Here is a 16,579-nt window from a genome sequence, read left to right on the forward strand (position 1 = left end):
GGGAATATTTCAGAAAATAAGGCATTACCTTGATATGCACGAGTTTAGAAAGATTGCTGTTGAGCAACTGTTTTTGATAATAACAGTAGAGCACACACACTTTTAGCCAACGACTCTGCAACAGAAAGTAGAAAGGGCTGTCATCAAGCTTAGGGAGCCTATAGTAAGGAAAGATAGGGATCCTGTTTAAGTATTAGAAATATTTCGGAAATTCTATGAAATACTGTATAAAGCAGAGAATATAGAACTCAAGAAAGGGTACAAATGGAAATGTTTAGGGAAGAATTAAATATGCCAAGGTTAGAGGGAGAAGCTCAATTGGTGATGTACAACCAGTCTACAGGAAGTCTCCATGAGTAGCTGGTATTCCTGTAGAAGTCTGGAAGCTAGGAGGGAAAAAAAAACTGGTAAAGATCTGGAAGGTTTTGTTTAACAGTATTTTAAGAGGAAGAAGTACCAGCATCCTGGAAGAAAGTGGTAGTGGCTGTAACACTTAGAGGGAAAAGATCCAGCTTCATACAGGCCCATTTCAATACTAAATCATGATTATAAATTGTTTGTAATAGCTAAAAGAATGGCAAATGTGAGCGAAAATTGATAGATGTGGCTCAGTGTGGTTTTGTGGAGGGGAGACAAATATTTGGCAACGTAAACAAAACAGTGATGATCCAGAGGGAAGCAGAATGTAAGAAAATACCACTGTTGTCTGTGGATCTTGATGCAGAAAAAGCATTTGACTGAGTAAGCTGGGATTTTATGAGCAGAGCAATGGAAGCATTTGCATTCCCTGATCAAATTATAAGATTGATTGGAGGATATATGAGGAATCAGAGGTGAAAATTTAAGTGGGTGGGGTCCTCTCTGATGATCTTGAGCAGAGGAACCAGGCAAGGGTGTCCACTCTCTTTCCTTTATTTTCATTATATTTTGAACCACTGGCAAAGAACGTAAGGGACTCAAATTCAAGGATATAATTGGTATGGTAGTCAAGAAAAGTTGGCTCTGTTTGCAGATGGCATTATTTTATACCTGACAAAACCAGAAGGGTTACAGTGCTGTGGAACATTTGAGATAGTTTCAAACCTTTTCAGGATGTAAAATTAACGAAGCTAAAACAAAAGCAATAGTCCTAAATTATGTACCCATATATGAATTGGTTCAGCAATATCCATATTTATAGAGACATGATAAAGTCAAATATTTAGGAGTATAGATGATGAATGATGCCAGTGTGGCAGCTAAGGATATGCGGGAAGAGACTAAAGAAAAGATAATACAAAACCTGAGAAAATGGAAGCTCTTGTTATATGGATATTGATAGTAAGATACAAGCAGTTAAAATGTTTAGTCTCTTTAGTCTTTTACACAGGTCAGGCATATTTTCATCAACCTGAAGAGAATTTGTGGATAGCAATTAATAAAAAGCTGAAGGATTTTATCTGGGGGGAGGAGATGCCAAGCGTCAAGGGGTTGGGAGGGTGGCCTAATGGTTAAGATGTTTCCCTTGCAAACACAAGGTGCAGGGTTTGAGTCTCACAAGGGATAATTGGCTAGGCTTAAAATGGCTCACAAGGGCAGTTGGCTTAGTACTAATCTATGAACCTATAAGGGGAATAAGCTTATTCTTCCAGTAGAACAGGGTGGATTGTGGTTACCTGAGTTGGAGTATTTCAGATTAACAAAGTTAAGGCTCATACATAACGCAAGCAGGAAACTATAATTCAAAGTGGAAAGAGATGATGATGAAATGGGGGGGGGGGGAGCTGATGTAACAGAGACTAGGATTTTGGATGCAGACCCTTAAGGAGAACACCAATAATCATACAGAATATTATATTAATGAAGTAGCAGAAGGTCTTCTGAGAACTAAGCCAACATGGGAATGGAGAAAGGAGATGTTCATCGTGTTACCCTGCTGCAGTCATCACACTTGGGCTATCCTGTCATCAGGCGGTCCCGCAGTCGGCCGGAATTCCAAAGTCTTGGTCCGGCGTCGGTTGCTGTCGCCTCTTCCCTGACGTCAGTGCGCCAGGGGTATATATAATGCAACCGACGCCATTTTCTTCAGTCTTTCTTGCCGCGTGGTGCCCGAAGCAGAAGCAGTTCGCAAGTGCCGGTCGGCCGACTCCTGAGATTTTCGAATTTGAATTTCAGACCAAAGTCTTCTATAAAGCTAAGTACCCCATTGGGGAAACTTTTCTTGCCTCAGACAGAGGTCAGAAAAAGTTAACAATTGTATTTCTTGTGAGAAGCAAATACCTCATAAGGATTTTCATTCTTATTGCATACCTTGCCTAGGCCCAGACCACGACATCACTTCTTGTCGGTTTTGTGCTAGGTTTAATAAGCGTACTATTATAAGACGCTTTGATTTCGCACGACACTACTTCGGTAGGAAATTTAACTACACCATGCCGTCGGAGCAACCGACTACTGGCGTGCACAAAAAACGCAGGGATAAGGACAGAGCCCAGGCCTAAGCCAGATTCCGAGGCCTCGGCTGATCCGGTCTCCGGTTCTCCAGACCTCAGTGAGGCTCCGACGCAGCCCCTGACTACCGCAGATCTGGAACCCGAGACAGCTATGGAAATTTTGACTGAATGTACCAGGCCGACACAGCCTTTTACTTCAGGCCCTTCTGACGACTTTGCTTCAAAAGACTTCGGTGCTACAGAAACGCCATCGGTTTCTGAAGGCGTTTTCAGACCGACGACTCTCACCATTAAAACGTTTTCTAAGTCAAAGACTCCTTCTAAATCTAAGAGGACTGCACTTCAGTCTCCTGTTCAAGGCCCTATGCCTAAGAAACAGATGCTCAAAATGGCTGAAGATTTGATCTCTTTAATCAGCGGTTCCCAGCCCTCTCCTGACAAAAGTCCTAGACAAGAGGAAAATTATGCATCCTCTGAGCAAATGTCCATTTCTTCAGACTCCTCTGAGGACCAAGATTATTCCTTCTCTCCTTATGAAGATTCTGATGCTGAGGACTCTATTCCCTCAGCTTCTCCTCCTGAAGACTATTCCTTTGGGGAAACTTTACACACTATGAGGGAACATTTTCACTGGGAAGGTCAGGACTACTCTGATTCAAAGAAAAGGCTCAGAGAGTTTCTTTTACACCCCCAACACAGACCACTTGCCATCCCACCAGTTTTGGACATTGTGGATGATGTCTATTTAGAATCCAGTTTCAACCCAGACTGTCTACCTCCTGCTCCGGCTAAGCCTGACAGATACTACAGAGTGCCTGATTCCCACAAATTTCTTTACAAAAGCCCAGTAGCTGACCCAGAGACCATCTCCCAGGGTCCCAAGGGGGCTAAGGCTTCTATGGCTAAAAACCCAGTACCTTCTGAGAGGGATTCCAGAGCACTAGACAGGTGGGGGAAAAAGGTTTACACCTCAGCCACACTAGCTATGAGGGCACTGAATTGTCAATTTCACATGCTTAAGTATCAGCAATTTCTAATCTCTCAGTTAAAGCAAAGAATAACCACTCTCCCTCAACAATCTGAATTGAAAGAAGTACAGGATCTGTTGCACGCCACTGAGCAGGTGGGAAAACATACCTTACAATGTGGGTTTTATTCTTTGGAGGCCTCCTGCAGAGCAGCTGTCACTGGGTCTGTTATATGTAGGCATGCTTGGTTAAAGGAACAAACTCTGCCTGATCATGTTAAAGCAAAACTACTAGATACTCCCTTACAGCAGGATGTTCTTTTTTGAGTTAAAGCAGAAGAAGTTTTAAAGAAAATGAAAGATAAGGCAAAATCTTTGCAGACAGTCAAAGATTTCCTATAAGTACAACCCCCTCGCTTCAGCAGAAACTGGCCAACAAAAAATTGGTCCTTTCCAGCCACTGACAGACTGCAGAGGGGTAAATACAGACGCCCAAGGGGCAGAGGACAACCACAAGCCCAGTATAAACCTCGCCAATGGGGCACTACAACACAGAAGGGAGGAGAAGACAGGTCTCAATCCACCAGAAGGCAAACTCAATGACTTGCACCTCATCTGGCCAAGTAATACGCTCTTGGCAGCCCCCTTGGGGGGGGGGGGACTCGCACTTTTTGCAGACAACTGGCACATTGTCACAAAGGACAAATGGGTCCTAGACATAATTTCATGAGGATACAGATTGCATTTCCACACCTTGCCAATGAAAAGAGGAATGCCAAACCTGCCACAAAATCAATGGGCAGAGGCACAAAAGCAAATTACAGCTCTCATGGACATGAGAGCCATTCAACTGGTACCTACTCGAGGCTAAGGCCAAGGATTTTACTCAAGACTCTTTCTAGTGCCCAGAAAGGACAATGCCTGGAGACCAATTCTGGACCTTTCAATTCTAAACACTAAGTACCCAAATTCAAGATGCTAACACTACAGCAGCTACTTCCCATGTTGGGCAAGGAAGCATGGCTAGTAACATTGGACCTCAAGGAGGCATACCTGCATGGTCCCTATCAGACAAAGTTGCAGAAGATACCTCCGTTTCATTGCAGGTTCAACCCATTACCAATTCTCTGCACTGCCCTTTGGCTTATCTACAGTGCCCAGAGTTTTCACAAAATGCCTGGCACCAGTAATTGCATACTGCAGACAAAGAGGAATTCGAATATATCCATACCTGGACGACTGCCTCATCCAAGCAGAAAGCAAAGACGTTCTCTTACATCATCTGGCCTTTGTAAAGCATCTACTAAACTGTCTGGGGTGCACAGTAAACGAAAAGTAGTCAAAACTAGTACCCTCACAAAAAATGACATTCCTGGGTACCAGCTTGAATACAATGGCCCAGAAGGCTTATCTTACGCCAGACAAACAATTACAACTGACTCAATATTTCAAGACAATGGCAACAAAGACCCAATTAACTGCAAGAAAAATTCTGCAGGCTTTGGGCTTCATGGCATCTTGCATACTAATAATACCATTTGCAAAGCTGCATATGAGGAAATTACAGTGGCACCTAAAAAGCGTATGGTCTCAACACAGCCACAGCTTGGACACAATGATATCTCTCATTCCCTGCCTACAACAGGATTTCTATGGTGGTCACAGGCATGTCACCTCAACAAGGGTCAGCCTTTCACCTTGCCCCCAGCCAGGCAAACTATCACAACAGATGCTTCAGACTACGCCTGGGGGGCACACATGACAGGACAATGCATTTAAGGCCTATGGACTGCAGATCAAAGAAATCTGCACATAAATCAAAAAGAGATGCTAGCTGTACAGAAAGCTCTGACAGCCTTCAAGGATCTATTACATCCAGGACAACTTGCAATAAAGACGGACATCACCACAGTAATGTGGTACATAAACAAACAAGGGGTACACATTCCTACCCTCTATGCAGGCAAGCAATGATCTTGTAGAACACGGCTCTGGCCTACCAAGTCCAGTTACAAGCTCAATTCCTGCCAGGACAGAAGAACACATTGGCAGACGGCCTCAGCAGAAACATCAAAGATCCCACAAGTGGAAACTAGATCCACAAATATTTGCAATGATAACTCAAAAATGGGGCCTTCCAAACATAGACCTGTTTGCCAGTCCTCAAAACTACCAACTCACAAAATTTGTACAAGGACATTTCACCATCAAGCTTGGAAAGTGGATGCTCTCTCTTTCAGTTGGAAAAACCTGACAGCATATGCCTTCCCTCCATTACCTCTCCTCACAAAGGTTCTTTTGAAGGTCAAAAAGGAGAGACCATGACTGATTCTCATAGCCACAGACTGGCCACGCCAGCACTGGTACCCGCTATTGAAAAATATGGCCCACAGCCCACCATGGATATTGCCTCAAATACCCCGTTTGCTCACACAACAAAACAAACAGATTCTTCACAGCCAGCTCAATAGTTGATGGCAAATCAACTAAACATCCAACCAGCTCCTCTTTCACAAGCAGTTCTGGATGTTATTCTGGAAGCCAGGAGGCCAAGCACCAGGAAGGCTTATTTGGACAAATGGAAAAGGTTTTGTGCCTGGAACCAAGCTAAAGGCCAAGACACAATTCAGCCTCACATGCCTCACATTCTACAGTATTTAGCTGAGATGTTGCACAAAGGACTTTCCTTTTCCTCAGTTAAAATCCATGCTTCAGCTATTTCAGCTCACTACAACACTGATCCACCTTTATTTTCACATACTCTTCTAAGGCAGTTCCTTAGAGGGGCAAAAAACATTAGACCATCCAGGAGAGCTCCTACACCAATATGGGACCTCAACTTTGTTCTGGAAAAACTAACGCTACCTCCGTTTGAACCAGCTTTCTCTGCAGATCTTCAGTTCCTATCATGGAAGACTGCCCTGCTCCTAGCAATAACTTCAGCTAGGAGAGTCTCAGAGCTAGAGGCACCAATGGCAGTGGAACCTTTCCTAATTTTTCATCAAGACAGAGTTTCTCTACGAACTAATCCTTCCTTTATGCTTAAGGTGGTTTCCAGTGTAGCTTTAAATCAAACCATCCACTTCCCCACCTTCTTCCCCAATCCACAGAACAAAGGTGAGAGACTCCTGCATTCCTTGGACATTCACAGGCAGCTTCGTTACTACTTGGACAAAACTAAGGCTTTCAGAAAAACTGACCAGCTCTTTGTATCCTATGCTACAGCTTCTCAAGGGAAAGCTATAGCTAAGCAAACCATTTCTAAATGGATAGGTCATTGCATACGTTTCTGCTATACCCATCATGGGAAACCAGTTCCTACTACCATTAGATCCCACTCTACCAGGGCAACAGCTGCCTCTACAGCCTTTCTCAAGGGGGTTCCAACCAAGGAAATTTTAGAAGCTGCAACTTGGAGTTCAGTACACACCTTTACCAAACACTATCACTTGCCTCTTTACTCTTAAGTCCAGGGCGGGCTTCGCCACTGCAGTTCTGAAGGGCCTTATTGCCTCCACTAACCCTCTATGATACCTCCTCCCTACCTTAGCTTTGGGATTCAACCCAAGTGTGATGACTGCAGCAGGGTAACACGATGAACATAGTACAGTTTTGTACCTACCATAAATGTAGATGTTCGAGTGTTCACCCTGCTGCAGTCCAGGTTACCCTCCCTCCATCCCCTCTGATCTACTGGCTAAATCTCTTCTATGCCTTACTGATGTATTTGCTTATAGCTGAAGGGATTTTGTGTTTGTGCAGTGTTCACTCCATTTGGTACTAATTCTGACCACCTTTTTGGGGGCACCTGACATCTGGGGCAAGAAAAACTGAAGAAAATGGCGTCGGTTGCATTATATATACCCCTGGCGCACTGACGTCAGGGAAGAGGCGACAGCAACTGATGCCGGACCAAGACTTTGGAATTCCGTCCGACTGCAGGACCGCCTGACGACTGGATAACCCAAGTGTGATGACTGCAGCAGGGTGAACACTCGAACATCTGCATTTATGGTAGGTACAAAACTGTACTTTTCTGCTGATAGGGATGACTGCAATTAGGGATATAGACAAAAGGTAAGAGGGAGCAGGAATATATTGGAGAAAACTGGTAAAGGAACCAAAGTATTGGGAGAAAATAGCTAGAGAGGGAAAGGTAATAGAATGGGAAGATACCAAGAAATTATTTGGACTGCAGGCTAGAGATTGCCTTCCCTATCAAGGATTGATATCAAAGTATAGGGAAAGAGAAAGGACTAGGGGGTCCTAAATGAAAGACCAGCACTAGTAGAGTTTTTAGTAAAATCTAGAACCGAAGTTGCTGCTAAGAAAGGAATTAAGTAGTAAAGCATATAAAATATTGCATGATGGCTATAAGAAGCAATCCGAGGAGGTTAGGAAGGATTGGGAAGAGAGATTAGATAAGCAGTTCACAAAGAAACAATGTGAGGGATATGTGTACGACTTCCAAATATGCAGCAAAATCTAGAAGATTTAGGATCTTTGCCTGGAAGTGTTTACATAGGTATTTTTATACGCCAAGCAGACTGCAAAGAAATTTTCCTCAGGTAGACTGCAAATGTTGGAGATGTGATGGAGAAGAAAGATAACTGAGAACATATATTTTCGGGGAGTGTAATGAGTTGGCAGACTTTAAAGATTCCTGGCAGACTGCTGTGTCAGAGATGCTTGGTGAGCAAATTGGAGTAACTAGGGAGATGTTTTTGAGCTGTGATACAGAATCAGAATTGCCTAAACATAGTAAGACCTTGCCGAGTCGAATTATGGTGGCTGCCAAAAAAGCAGTTACTAGAAAATGATAATCAATGTCTAAACCATCTTTAGAAGTAGCGAAGGTAGTAACAGAGCTAAAACTGGAACTGGGATCTTTAGAAAAGGATAGGAGCAAATTACACAGGAAAAAATGGGAAACATGGGATCACACACTTGTAGAGGAGGAACAAGGATTAAAAGAAAGCAGGATTTGAATGAGCTATGTAATGGTTTACTAACAATGACTGGATATATTAAAAGTGATGTATAATGTTTGCAGCTACAGTTGTGGCATGATTTGAAATGTATATTTGCAACTAAGATTGTGTAGCTGTAGTTTATTTTCATTTATGTAAATGTAACATTGCCTATGTCATACATGATAGTTTAGTAAAGATGTTTCTTGTTTTAAAAATAAAATAAAAAAAAACATTGAAGCTTAAACTCAACATTTTTTTGCAAAGTAGGGGAGGAGGGCATGTTTCAGTACTTCTCCTCCATGAGGAGGTATTTGTACCCCCCACACCTCACTTTATGTATATGCTAATTCCATAAATCCATGACTGCAGAACTGTTGGGAGGGGGGAGTAAAGCTCACATATTGGAAGTGCTGCATGTGCATAAATCACTGCAAGTATGTTTCTTAACTTCAATCAAACAGTTCTAAATTGAGGAATCGAGATTGACAAGTTTATAATTCCCACTTTACACACTACCTAGTTTAGGGAAACTTTGTTTTTTCTACCTTTGAAGCACTCCAGTGTGTGATGTCTTTTGCCTTTCTAACAAATGCCCCAACTTTTTTTCCCTTTGGGGGTTACCAGTGATGTCTGGACAGAAAGCCTCTGTGTCTTATTTCCTCTGATACTCAGTCATAAAACCTAATTCCTCAGTGCCAGATATGTTCTTTTATCTGCATTCTGATATATATCTTTACTACTAGTTATGTTTGCTCAGGGCTCAGCCTCTCTGGCATTCAAACCTGACTTTTTTGACAGCTGAGCTTAAGTTACCTAATGGTTTGAGCATGTGGAAGTTGCCCCGAAGCTTTGGAAGTTGGCCAGTTATATCCTTGGCAGGATGGAACCCATATAGCTAAGGCTACTGCAGCAGTGATCATTCAAGCATCGCCTGTTGTGGTAAGTGTACTTGCACAGTTATATGTTGTCTTCAGCTGGTCTGCAGACCACTTACTTTTTCCTCATCACTCTGGTGTGAACCTAAGTCCTCTATAGTGCAGAGGGTCAGAGACATCTTCCTGGGCTGTTCCAGTACCTAGTTCAGGTATGGGAGAACCAAACCCTTTAGGGTAAGAGACACCTTGCCAGATATAATGCTCTCACCCCAGATATCTTGTCTTCTGCTGTAGTTTGTAATAAGAAAAAGCAAAACACTTCATACAACAGACAGGTTATAAAATGTGTAGGACTGATGTGGTCTCCTTGGCTAGAGTTAAGCCAAATAATCTGAGACAATGTTCCTGTTCAGAATGACTGTGGGGCTACCTTCTCTGGAGATCAGTGTAGCTCTGCAGGCTTTGATAGCTACTTTGATGCAGTGAACTTTCCAAGTCCAACCATTCTGATTCTTTGGAAAGTGAACAAGTTCAAAAACACATGCAAGTGTGCATCTTTCCACAGATGCTAACTAGGTTTGGAGATGTATTTGACTGGAATCAATCTGGAGCTACGCCAGAGATTGGCAGTGTGTATGATCTTATTGAAGATGAGATTCCAAATGTTTTGGCTGTCCTCCTCTGTTTATCAGCTTTACAAGATGTCTGTAAAATTGCATGCAAAATCCGTTTGGCTAGTGAACCAGTTCCTAAGAATGAGAATTGCAAGGTGCACTGAGATCTTGCAACTCTTTTGCTCCTTTGTCAGCTGACCCAGCTGCACTTTATCCAGCTGCCATCTCTAACAGGAGTACCTTTGCCTCTTCTAACCCTACACCACCAAATAAAATTGGCAAGCAGTTAGAATCTTGGGCTTGGGGGGAGTTGGCACAGTCTCGTTTTAGTCTTTAAAATTCTAAATTATCAGGGCTTCATGTGGAAGTTTATTTTGTAGTGTGCTTACAGGTTAGATAATTTTGCTGTATATCTTTGCCTGCTGAACAGACGTGTTGCATCGATGAGATTGTTTCTAATGTGACTCTGGTGTAGAAATATGGGAACAAAATTTCTAGAAATGCAGCTTCTGTTGTATTGTGGAGATGTGCCTATTTGTATAACCAGGATTTTTCTGAGGATTTAAAAAACAAGATTTTGAATGCTCCTTGTGAAGACTGGTAGAGAAGGGTGAAGGCTGCCAGCCTAGTCAAATAGAATTTGAAACATAATTCTGGCATTTGTAAATATAAATATAAAATAAAGGCTTGTTTCTTAAATGAAAGAAAACACTGTAAAATGTGAACTTCAAGATTGTAGCAACATTGCCATCTGCTGCAAGGAAAACTAAGCCAAGCATTTCAAATGTTTTTTGAAATTAAAATTATGTTTTGTATGTCCTTTGAAGTTAGAATTTGGAGTCAATGGGTCTGGAGTAAGCATCCTGCCTGTTGTTTTAAGGCTAAAGTTAATGACCAGAATTTACATGTGGAATGTCCTTTATTGCTGTAAGTGTAAAATAATGTATTTTCTGTGGCCTGGGAACCAGGAAAGGGTAAACAAATGATGTAATGTTTTATCAGAACTGCAGTTTCAATTTAAACAGTGAGAACCAGAAATTAAGCATTGTAGAAAAGTCTTTATATTTATCTCAACAGCACTCTACCTGTGTCTTAAGTAAGTTATTTCAGATGTAGGTTTTCTTGTAGTAATAGCTAGGAAATTAGAAGAAAGTTAGACAAGTGTTTTCTGTTATGTCAACTGTACTACTGAATTATTTTAAGTTTCTGTGTGATCTCTGAACTCTTGAGCGACACTGTGGAGTAGTAGCATTGTCTTGTGTTTTAAGTATTTATTAAATATTTAAAAAAACTTTTACCTGTGGCTGGTTTGTGTAGAGATAAGTTAGCTCTGGAGTGCATTGCATATTTATAGAGTTTATTGTACAAGGCCACTCTAATAAACCTTCACTGATTAGTCACACTTACCAATTGGATAATATTACACAGTAATAATTAGGACACCGTTTTAAGGGACTTTGGGTAGCTGATAATTATTAGCTGGTAGTGGCAGTAATTACTACCATATAGTCTGGGTAAAGGGGCACAGCTGGAGAATCTGTCAGCCTTTCCCAGGAGTGTCTGTGAAGTTGTATAAATACTTATCTCAAGGTGTGTGTGTGTCAGCTACCTGGGCAGGGACATTAAGTACTGGTTGGACAGAGAGGGTACTTGCAGGTTAGCTTGCCAGCTAGGCTGAGATCTGGACCCTATAGCTGTGCCAGTGGGGAGTCTTATTGGGGGCCAGGGGAGCAAGGGAGCATCCAGCCCCAGACTGACTGTGACCTCTGTGTGCACTTAAGGGAAATTGTACCTGACTGTGTGTATTTATCCTTTCCTCTTATATGAGATGCCCTCTCTGGTGTTAGTGGTGAAGATTGAGACTCCGTGATTCCTGGGCCAGGGCACGGCCGTCACACTACTTTAAGGCTGTTAAAGTTAACAAGTATACTAAAGAAGACAGTAGATGTAATCCAGGGAAATGCATATTCTTCAAAACATCTTAAAGAGGGGCATTTCCAGAATTTGTGTAACAAGAACATTTTCTTCACCACACCCAGAAGTTTTAATGGAGCATATAGATGCCTTAGAAATATTGTTTGTGAGTGCCCTGTATTAGTTGCATAATATGTTATTTTAAAAAGCTGTAAAGGATTACCTAAGCTTAGTCAGCAGGTTAATACTACCCCCCCACCCCCACACACACACGCACCTTAGCTTACTAATAGAATTTGCAACCTGGTTCACTTCTGTAGCATACCTACTCATCAGCAGTTTATAAAGTAAGGAAACTTTAGAGGTGCTGCTGCTGTGAAGTAAATTTGCTTTTCAAGATAACCAGGTTTGCAAAGAGAAATGATTGGTACCATCACTCACATTCTGTGTTTGAGCCATGATCGTCCTGTTAGATAAATCAGTCTGTAATTCTTTGAGTTATTTTGCAGGCCTGTTAATCCCAAATGTATTTGAAGGAGGCCAAGACTTCCCTGTAAATCCAACTCCTGCGTTACATCTGACAACCAGCAAAAACCTTTTTCCTCTTTGCAATTCTCCAAGGGAGATCCCTTCAACGCACAACTAAGGGCAACCCCAAATTGTTATGGCTGATATCCATATATCTTTGGCACTTGTTACATTGTACTGTTCTGTAAGAGCCACGCATTAATGGTAGACCATTGTTAAAGATGTTACCGCAGTGCTGTATTATACCATCATGGTTAAGGCTTTTGGATTAACCCAAGTTGGAAGGTTGCAAAAGCTTTGACATGCAAGTTCCATTTCAGGAATCCTAAACCTCTTCTGGATATAGGGAATGCCAACAACTGACATGGGATTCCTGGATACCTGTGTCTGCTCCCTGTTTTTTTTTTTTTTTTTTTTTAATACAGCTTGTTTGCTTGCTTTTTCACAAATCTGATGTTTGGCTGAGATCTTTTACCTTCTTCAGTGTATTCTGCATCCCCCTGTCTATAACATTCTCAGACTCTGCTTTTGGATTTCATCTAGCCCTTTAGCCTTTTCTATCTTTCCAGTAGAGTGGTATCTCTATTTTTGCTACTGCCTGTGTGACTTCTTTTTATGGAGCTGCCCTTTTGTGAAAAGATCCCATATTTCTTCCTGCAGTCAAAGTTCTCTCCCTATCACATTTCATCCTGATGTTCGTATCCTTCTTTACTCCCATTTAAATCTATCCTAATTCTTGCTTGCTAGCTTCCTGTTTAGTAGATTAGATTCCATCACCTTATGTCATTCCAGTTTTCTTCTCTTGCACTTTCCCCCTTATCCTGAATCCCACTCTACATTCTTAATATCATTGCTGTTCACTACGTCACTGAAACACTACTAGTACTGCCACTTTCATCTTTTTGTCATTGCGGGCTCTCACTGCAGCAGACACCACCTCACTCTTTTTGTTGGGATCCTTTTCTGCTAAGGTTCTTCCTTAACCAGTATTTATACCAGTGCTCTTTCCTTCTTTCAGTTCTTTTCCCTTGCAGGTAGAACTTCAGTGTACTTCTGGATGACTGAGGTTCCCCATTATTACTGCTGTTATTTTTTTTGTAATACTAATTACTTTTTTTGTATCCTGTGGCATATAAACTACAACCAGTTCTGGAAATTCTCTGAATCCTTCCATTGTTTGGAGGTGAACAATTGATATATCCTTTTCACATCATATGATATTACACTTATCTGTTGTGTATCTGTACCACTTGTTAATTCACATTGCTTTATTTATATCTTAGTAGTAGTATATTCTATACTTTATCTCCCAAATTCCATGAGTGACTAGCTTTTATGTGAAAGTGTATTTTTCAGTGGGTGCTCTCTTGCCAAACTCCTTAGACATGCTATACTCTGTTCTGGAGTCTTTGCAGTTTGTAGATGAGGAGAAATTCCCCATGCAGGGACTCTTTAACCAAATAATGGCTTGCCAACAAATTGGCAAAAAGGTGTTATTCACTGTATTCTGTACAGCTGTGTAATATTTCTTTGTATTGAGCCATACATTTTGATGACCAGGATTTTGAGCAGTGATAATTGTATCATGCATAAAATTATTTTATTTCAACCATTTTATAGTCCTGGACCTCTGTATAGTTTTAGCTGTGGTCCTCTGTGCCATCTTTCAACATTATACTTCACGCAGTGGTGTTGAGGCTTTGTCAAATCTCCCCACTTTCTTACTTAATTGGACAATTACTAGGACAGTTTTTGTACTGAAGACAAGTGGTGGTGAAGCGGTTAGTGTTGCATCCTCACAGCGAGGGGTTCTCCAGTTCAATTCTTGGTTGGGGTGCCTTCTGTGTGGAGTCTGCATGCCCTCCCTGCGGTCACATGGGTTTCCTCTGGATGCTCTGGTTTCCTCCCACCTCCCAAACACTTGCTACAGGTGTATTGGACACACTAAATTGGCCCTATGTGTAAGTCTATGCGTGTATGTGCACCAGGCTGGTAACTCATCTCCGTAAAACTCCACTGCCAGTCATTCTGTGGGCATTTGTTCCACTGTGGCAACCCTTAGTGGGAAAAGCCAAAAGGAGAAGACTACCTCCATATAGTATTAAATGTTTTATTCATGTTTGCTTTCTTTTGATGTGGAACTTGTTTTATATTTGCTTTGCAATTTACTGTTCTCATCTGAATGTTGGAAGAGGTATTTGTTGCTTAGTTCTAATATAGTTAGGCAAGTAAATTAACGTTTGCTCTTGCATTTGGCTTGTAAACTCTCTAGTCTTCAGGTCTGAGAATCTCTGTTGCACATTTCTACTTTTTGAATGATGCATTTTTATCTTTTAATATCTAGGATGAAACACTTGTTCACTGCTCAGTGATCCCAATGGCCAATGCAGACTACACTTTCTCAGCTGATTTCCTAGATGGATGTTATAAGGTATGATGGTTCAGCATTTTCTTTTCTTAACTTCTTTATCACAATGTGGAGGTTTATTGAAATGAAAGCTTCTATTCAGCAAGTAACAAAGGAGAAGGTTTTTCCTGGCAGTTTTGTAATCATTTTCATGTAAAAGTATTCTGGAATGGAGAAACTAACCCTCTTGTTAATAGCAATTGCATAAAGTAATCATCGTGTTGCACTTGCTATTGTACAGAGTTATTAACCAAGAGTGCATTAAAGTCTGGATTGCTGTGTTATCTTCTCCCTCCCATTAACTCGGATTAGCAGCTTTGCCTTTCTAGTCAGTTCTTGTAGCTGGTGATAGTTCTACATTATAGATAGAGGTGACAATTCCAAATAGACATGCTAAAGTTCCAGAATCCAGAGTAAGGGGGCATTAATAAGAGTGATCATCTGTCTGCCCTAAAGAACCCACGGTGGTGGTGGTGCTGCAGTAGTGTTGTCGCCTCACAGTTAGACATTGCCCGCTTGATTCTCAGAGCGTCTTCTGTGTGGCGACATTCGTGATGGGCGTTCCTTCGTTGAAGGTTGTGTGTTAGGCTCGGCAAGCCAGTACGTAAAAATCTGCAGCCAATCATTAGCGGACCAGAATTCCGCTGTGGCGACCCCTAAAAAATAGAGTAAGGTTAATGGATTGCTGGGAGGAACCTTTGTGTTAGCTGAATGAAGAAGAAATTTGAGTTCAAGTGAGCATGAGCCTAAATAGCAAGCCTAGCCACTGATTAGAGAAATGGACTATCTTGGTGGGCTGGTTAATTTTTCATATTTACATTCTGTAGCTGTGGTTCTTAAATGTTTATAGTTCGCATATGTACAAATGTATCTTTGTACAGGGAACCAGAAGGTGTGTGTAGTCATGGAACTGAATAAACCATTGTTTAACATAAAGCATTGTAATTCAGTTTGTTCTAGTGTGTAACTGCCTGTTTTATTTGCTTTTACAGATATCCGCATCTAATTATTGGGATGGGAGAGGATGGATGTGCTGTTGAGGGCTATGATATTGTCAGTGAAAAGAAACCCTACTTAGTCTCAGCCACTGCACTTTTGCAGCTGTTTTCGTCCCGGCTGTTTTTGGGACAGAGTAATTTAGTACATTGAGGGGATGCTCTTTCTGTTTCATGCGGAAAAGCTGTCTTTCAACTTATTCAGTAGCGTCCAGCTTACTCAGTGTTTTCTTTCTTTTGCTACTAGTTCAGATTTTCTGCATGGTAGGAAGCTTCTCTCTAAATACATTTTGGTGCATAATCCTGGCATTTCAAATGGTTGCCATTGGTTACATCTGCTGTGTCGCACTGGTTTCATTACCAGTCTTCAGACCTCTAATATCTGTAGAATGTTCATCTGTCACCATGATACTGTTTGAGGTAGCAGTTTGTAAATTCAAATCAACATAATTTTGGATCCTTTGCTAAGTTGTCATTGTCTACTTGACAATGAACATCAGATGTACTTTGAGGCATTACTGCACTGAGACAATGGTACTGATTTGTCTATCTCATATTGTTTTTGTGGTAGTATTTGACAGTTCCAAGTAAAAGACAATGTTTCTCTGAACCATGATCTAAACTATTCTGCTTGGTAAATCACTGTAACCTGCATGTTCACCATTGTGTTCATTTTGTCCAAAATCCTTATGAATCCATTTCCCTTTTTGGCAAATCTGAGAGATTTCTTTCTGAAGTCAAGTGGAGTACCTCAGTGTTCAGTCCAGGGACCGCTGTTGTTTGGCATCTACTTCTCTAAAGTACAGGCCAACACTAAGGGATTCTGGCTAACAAAGTTTGCAGATGACTGCAAACTGGGAGCTATTATTGGTGC

At 41.4% G+C, this 16,579-nt stretch overlaps 1 protein-coding gene across 2 annotated transcripts in view; it reads left to right on the forward strand.

The window, feature by feature from the left end:
* The window catches only part of LOC122794406 (CTD small phosphatase-like protein 2-B), a gene marked incomplete at its 5' end in the record, with an annotated part of 676,938 nt that overhangs the window by 408,240 nt on the left and 252,119 nt on the right, over positions 1-16,579 (forward strand). For both annotated transcript variants that reach the window (XM_044062775.1, XM_044062783.1), the window contains 1 exon segment: positions 14,648-14,734. In XM_044062775.1, coding sequence (XP_043918710.1) covers positions 14,648-14,734 — 87 coding nt within the window.

Source organism: Protopterus annectens, chromosome 1.part0, assembly GCF_019279795.1.
Source record: "Protopterus annectens isolate FY-2018-M chromosome 1.part0, PAN1.0, whole genome shotgun sequence".
NCBI classification, from domain to species: domain Eukaryota; kingdom Metazoa; phylum Chordata; order Ceratodontiformes; family Protopteridae; genus Protopterus; species Protopterus annectens.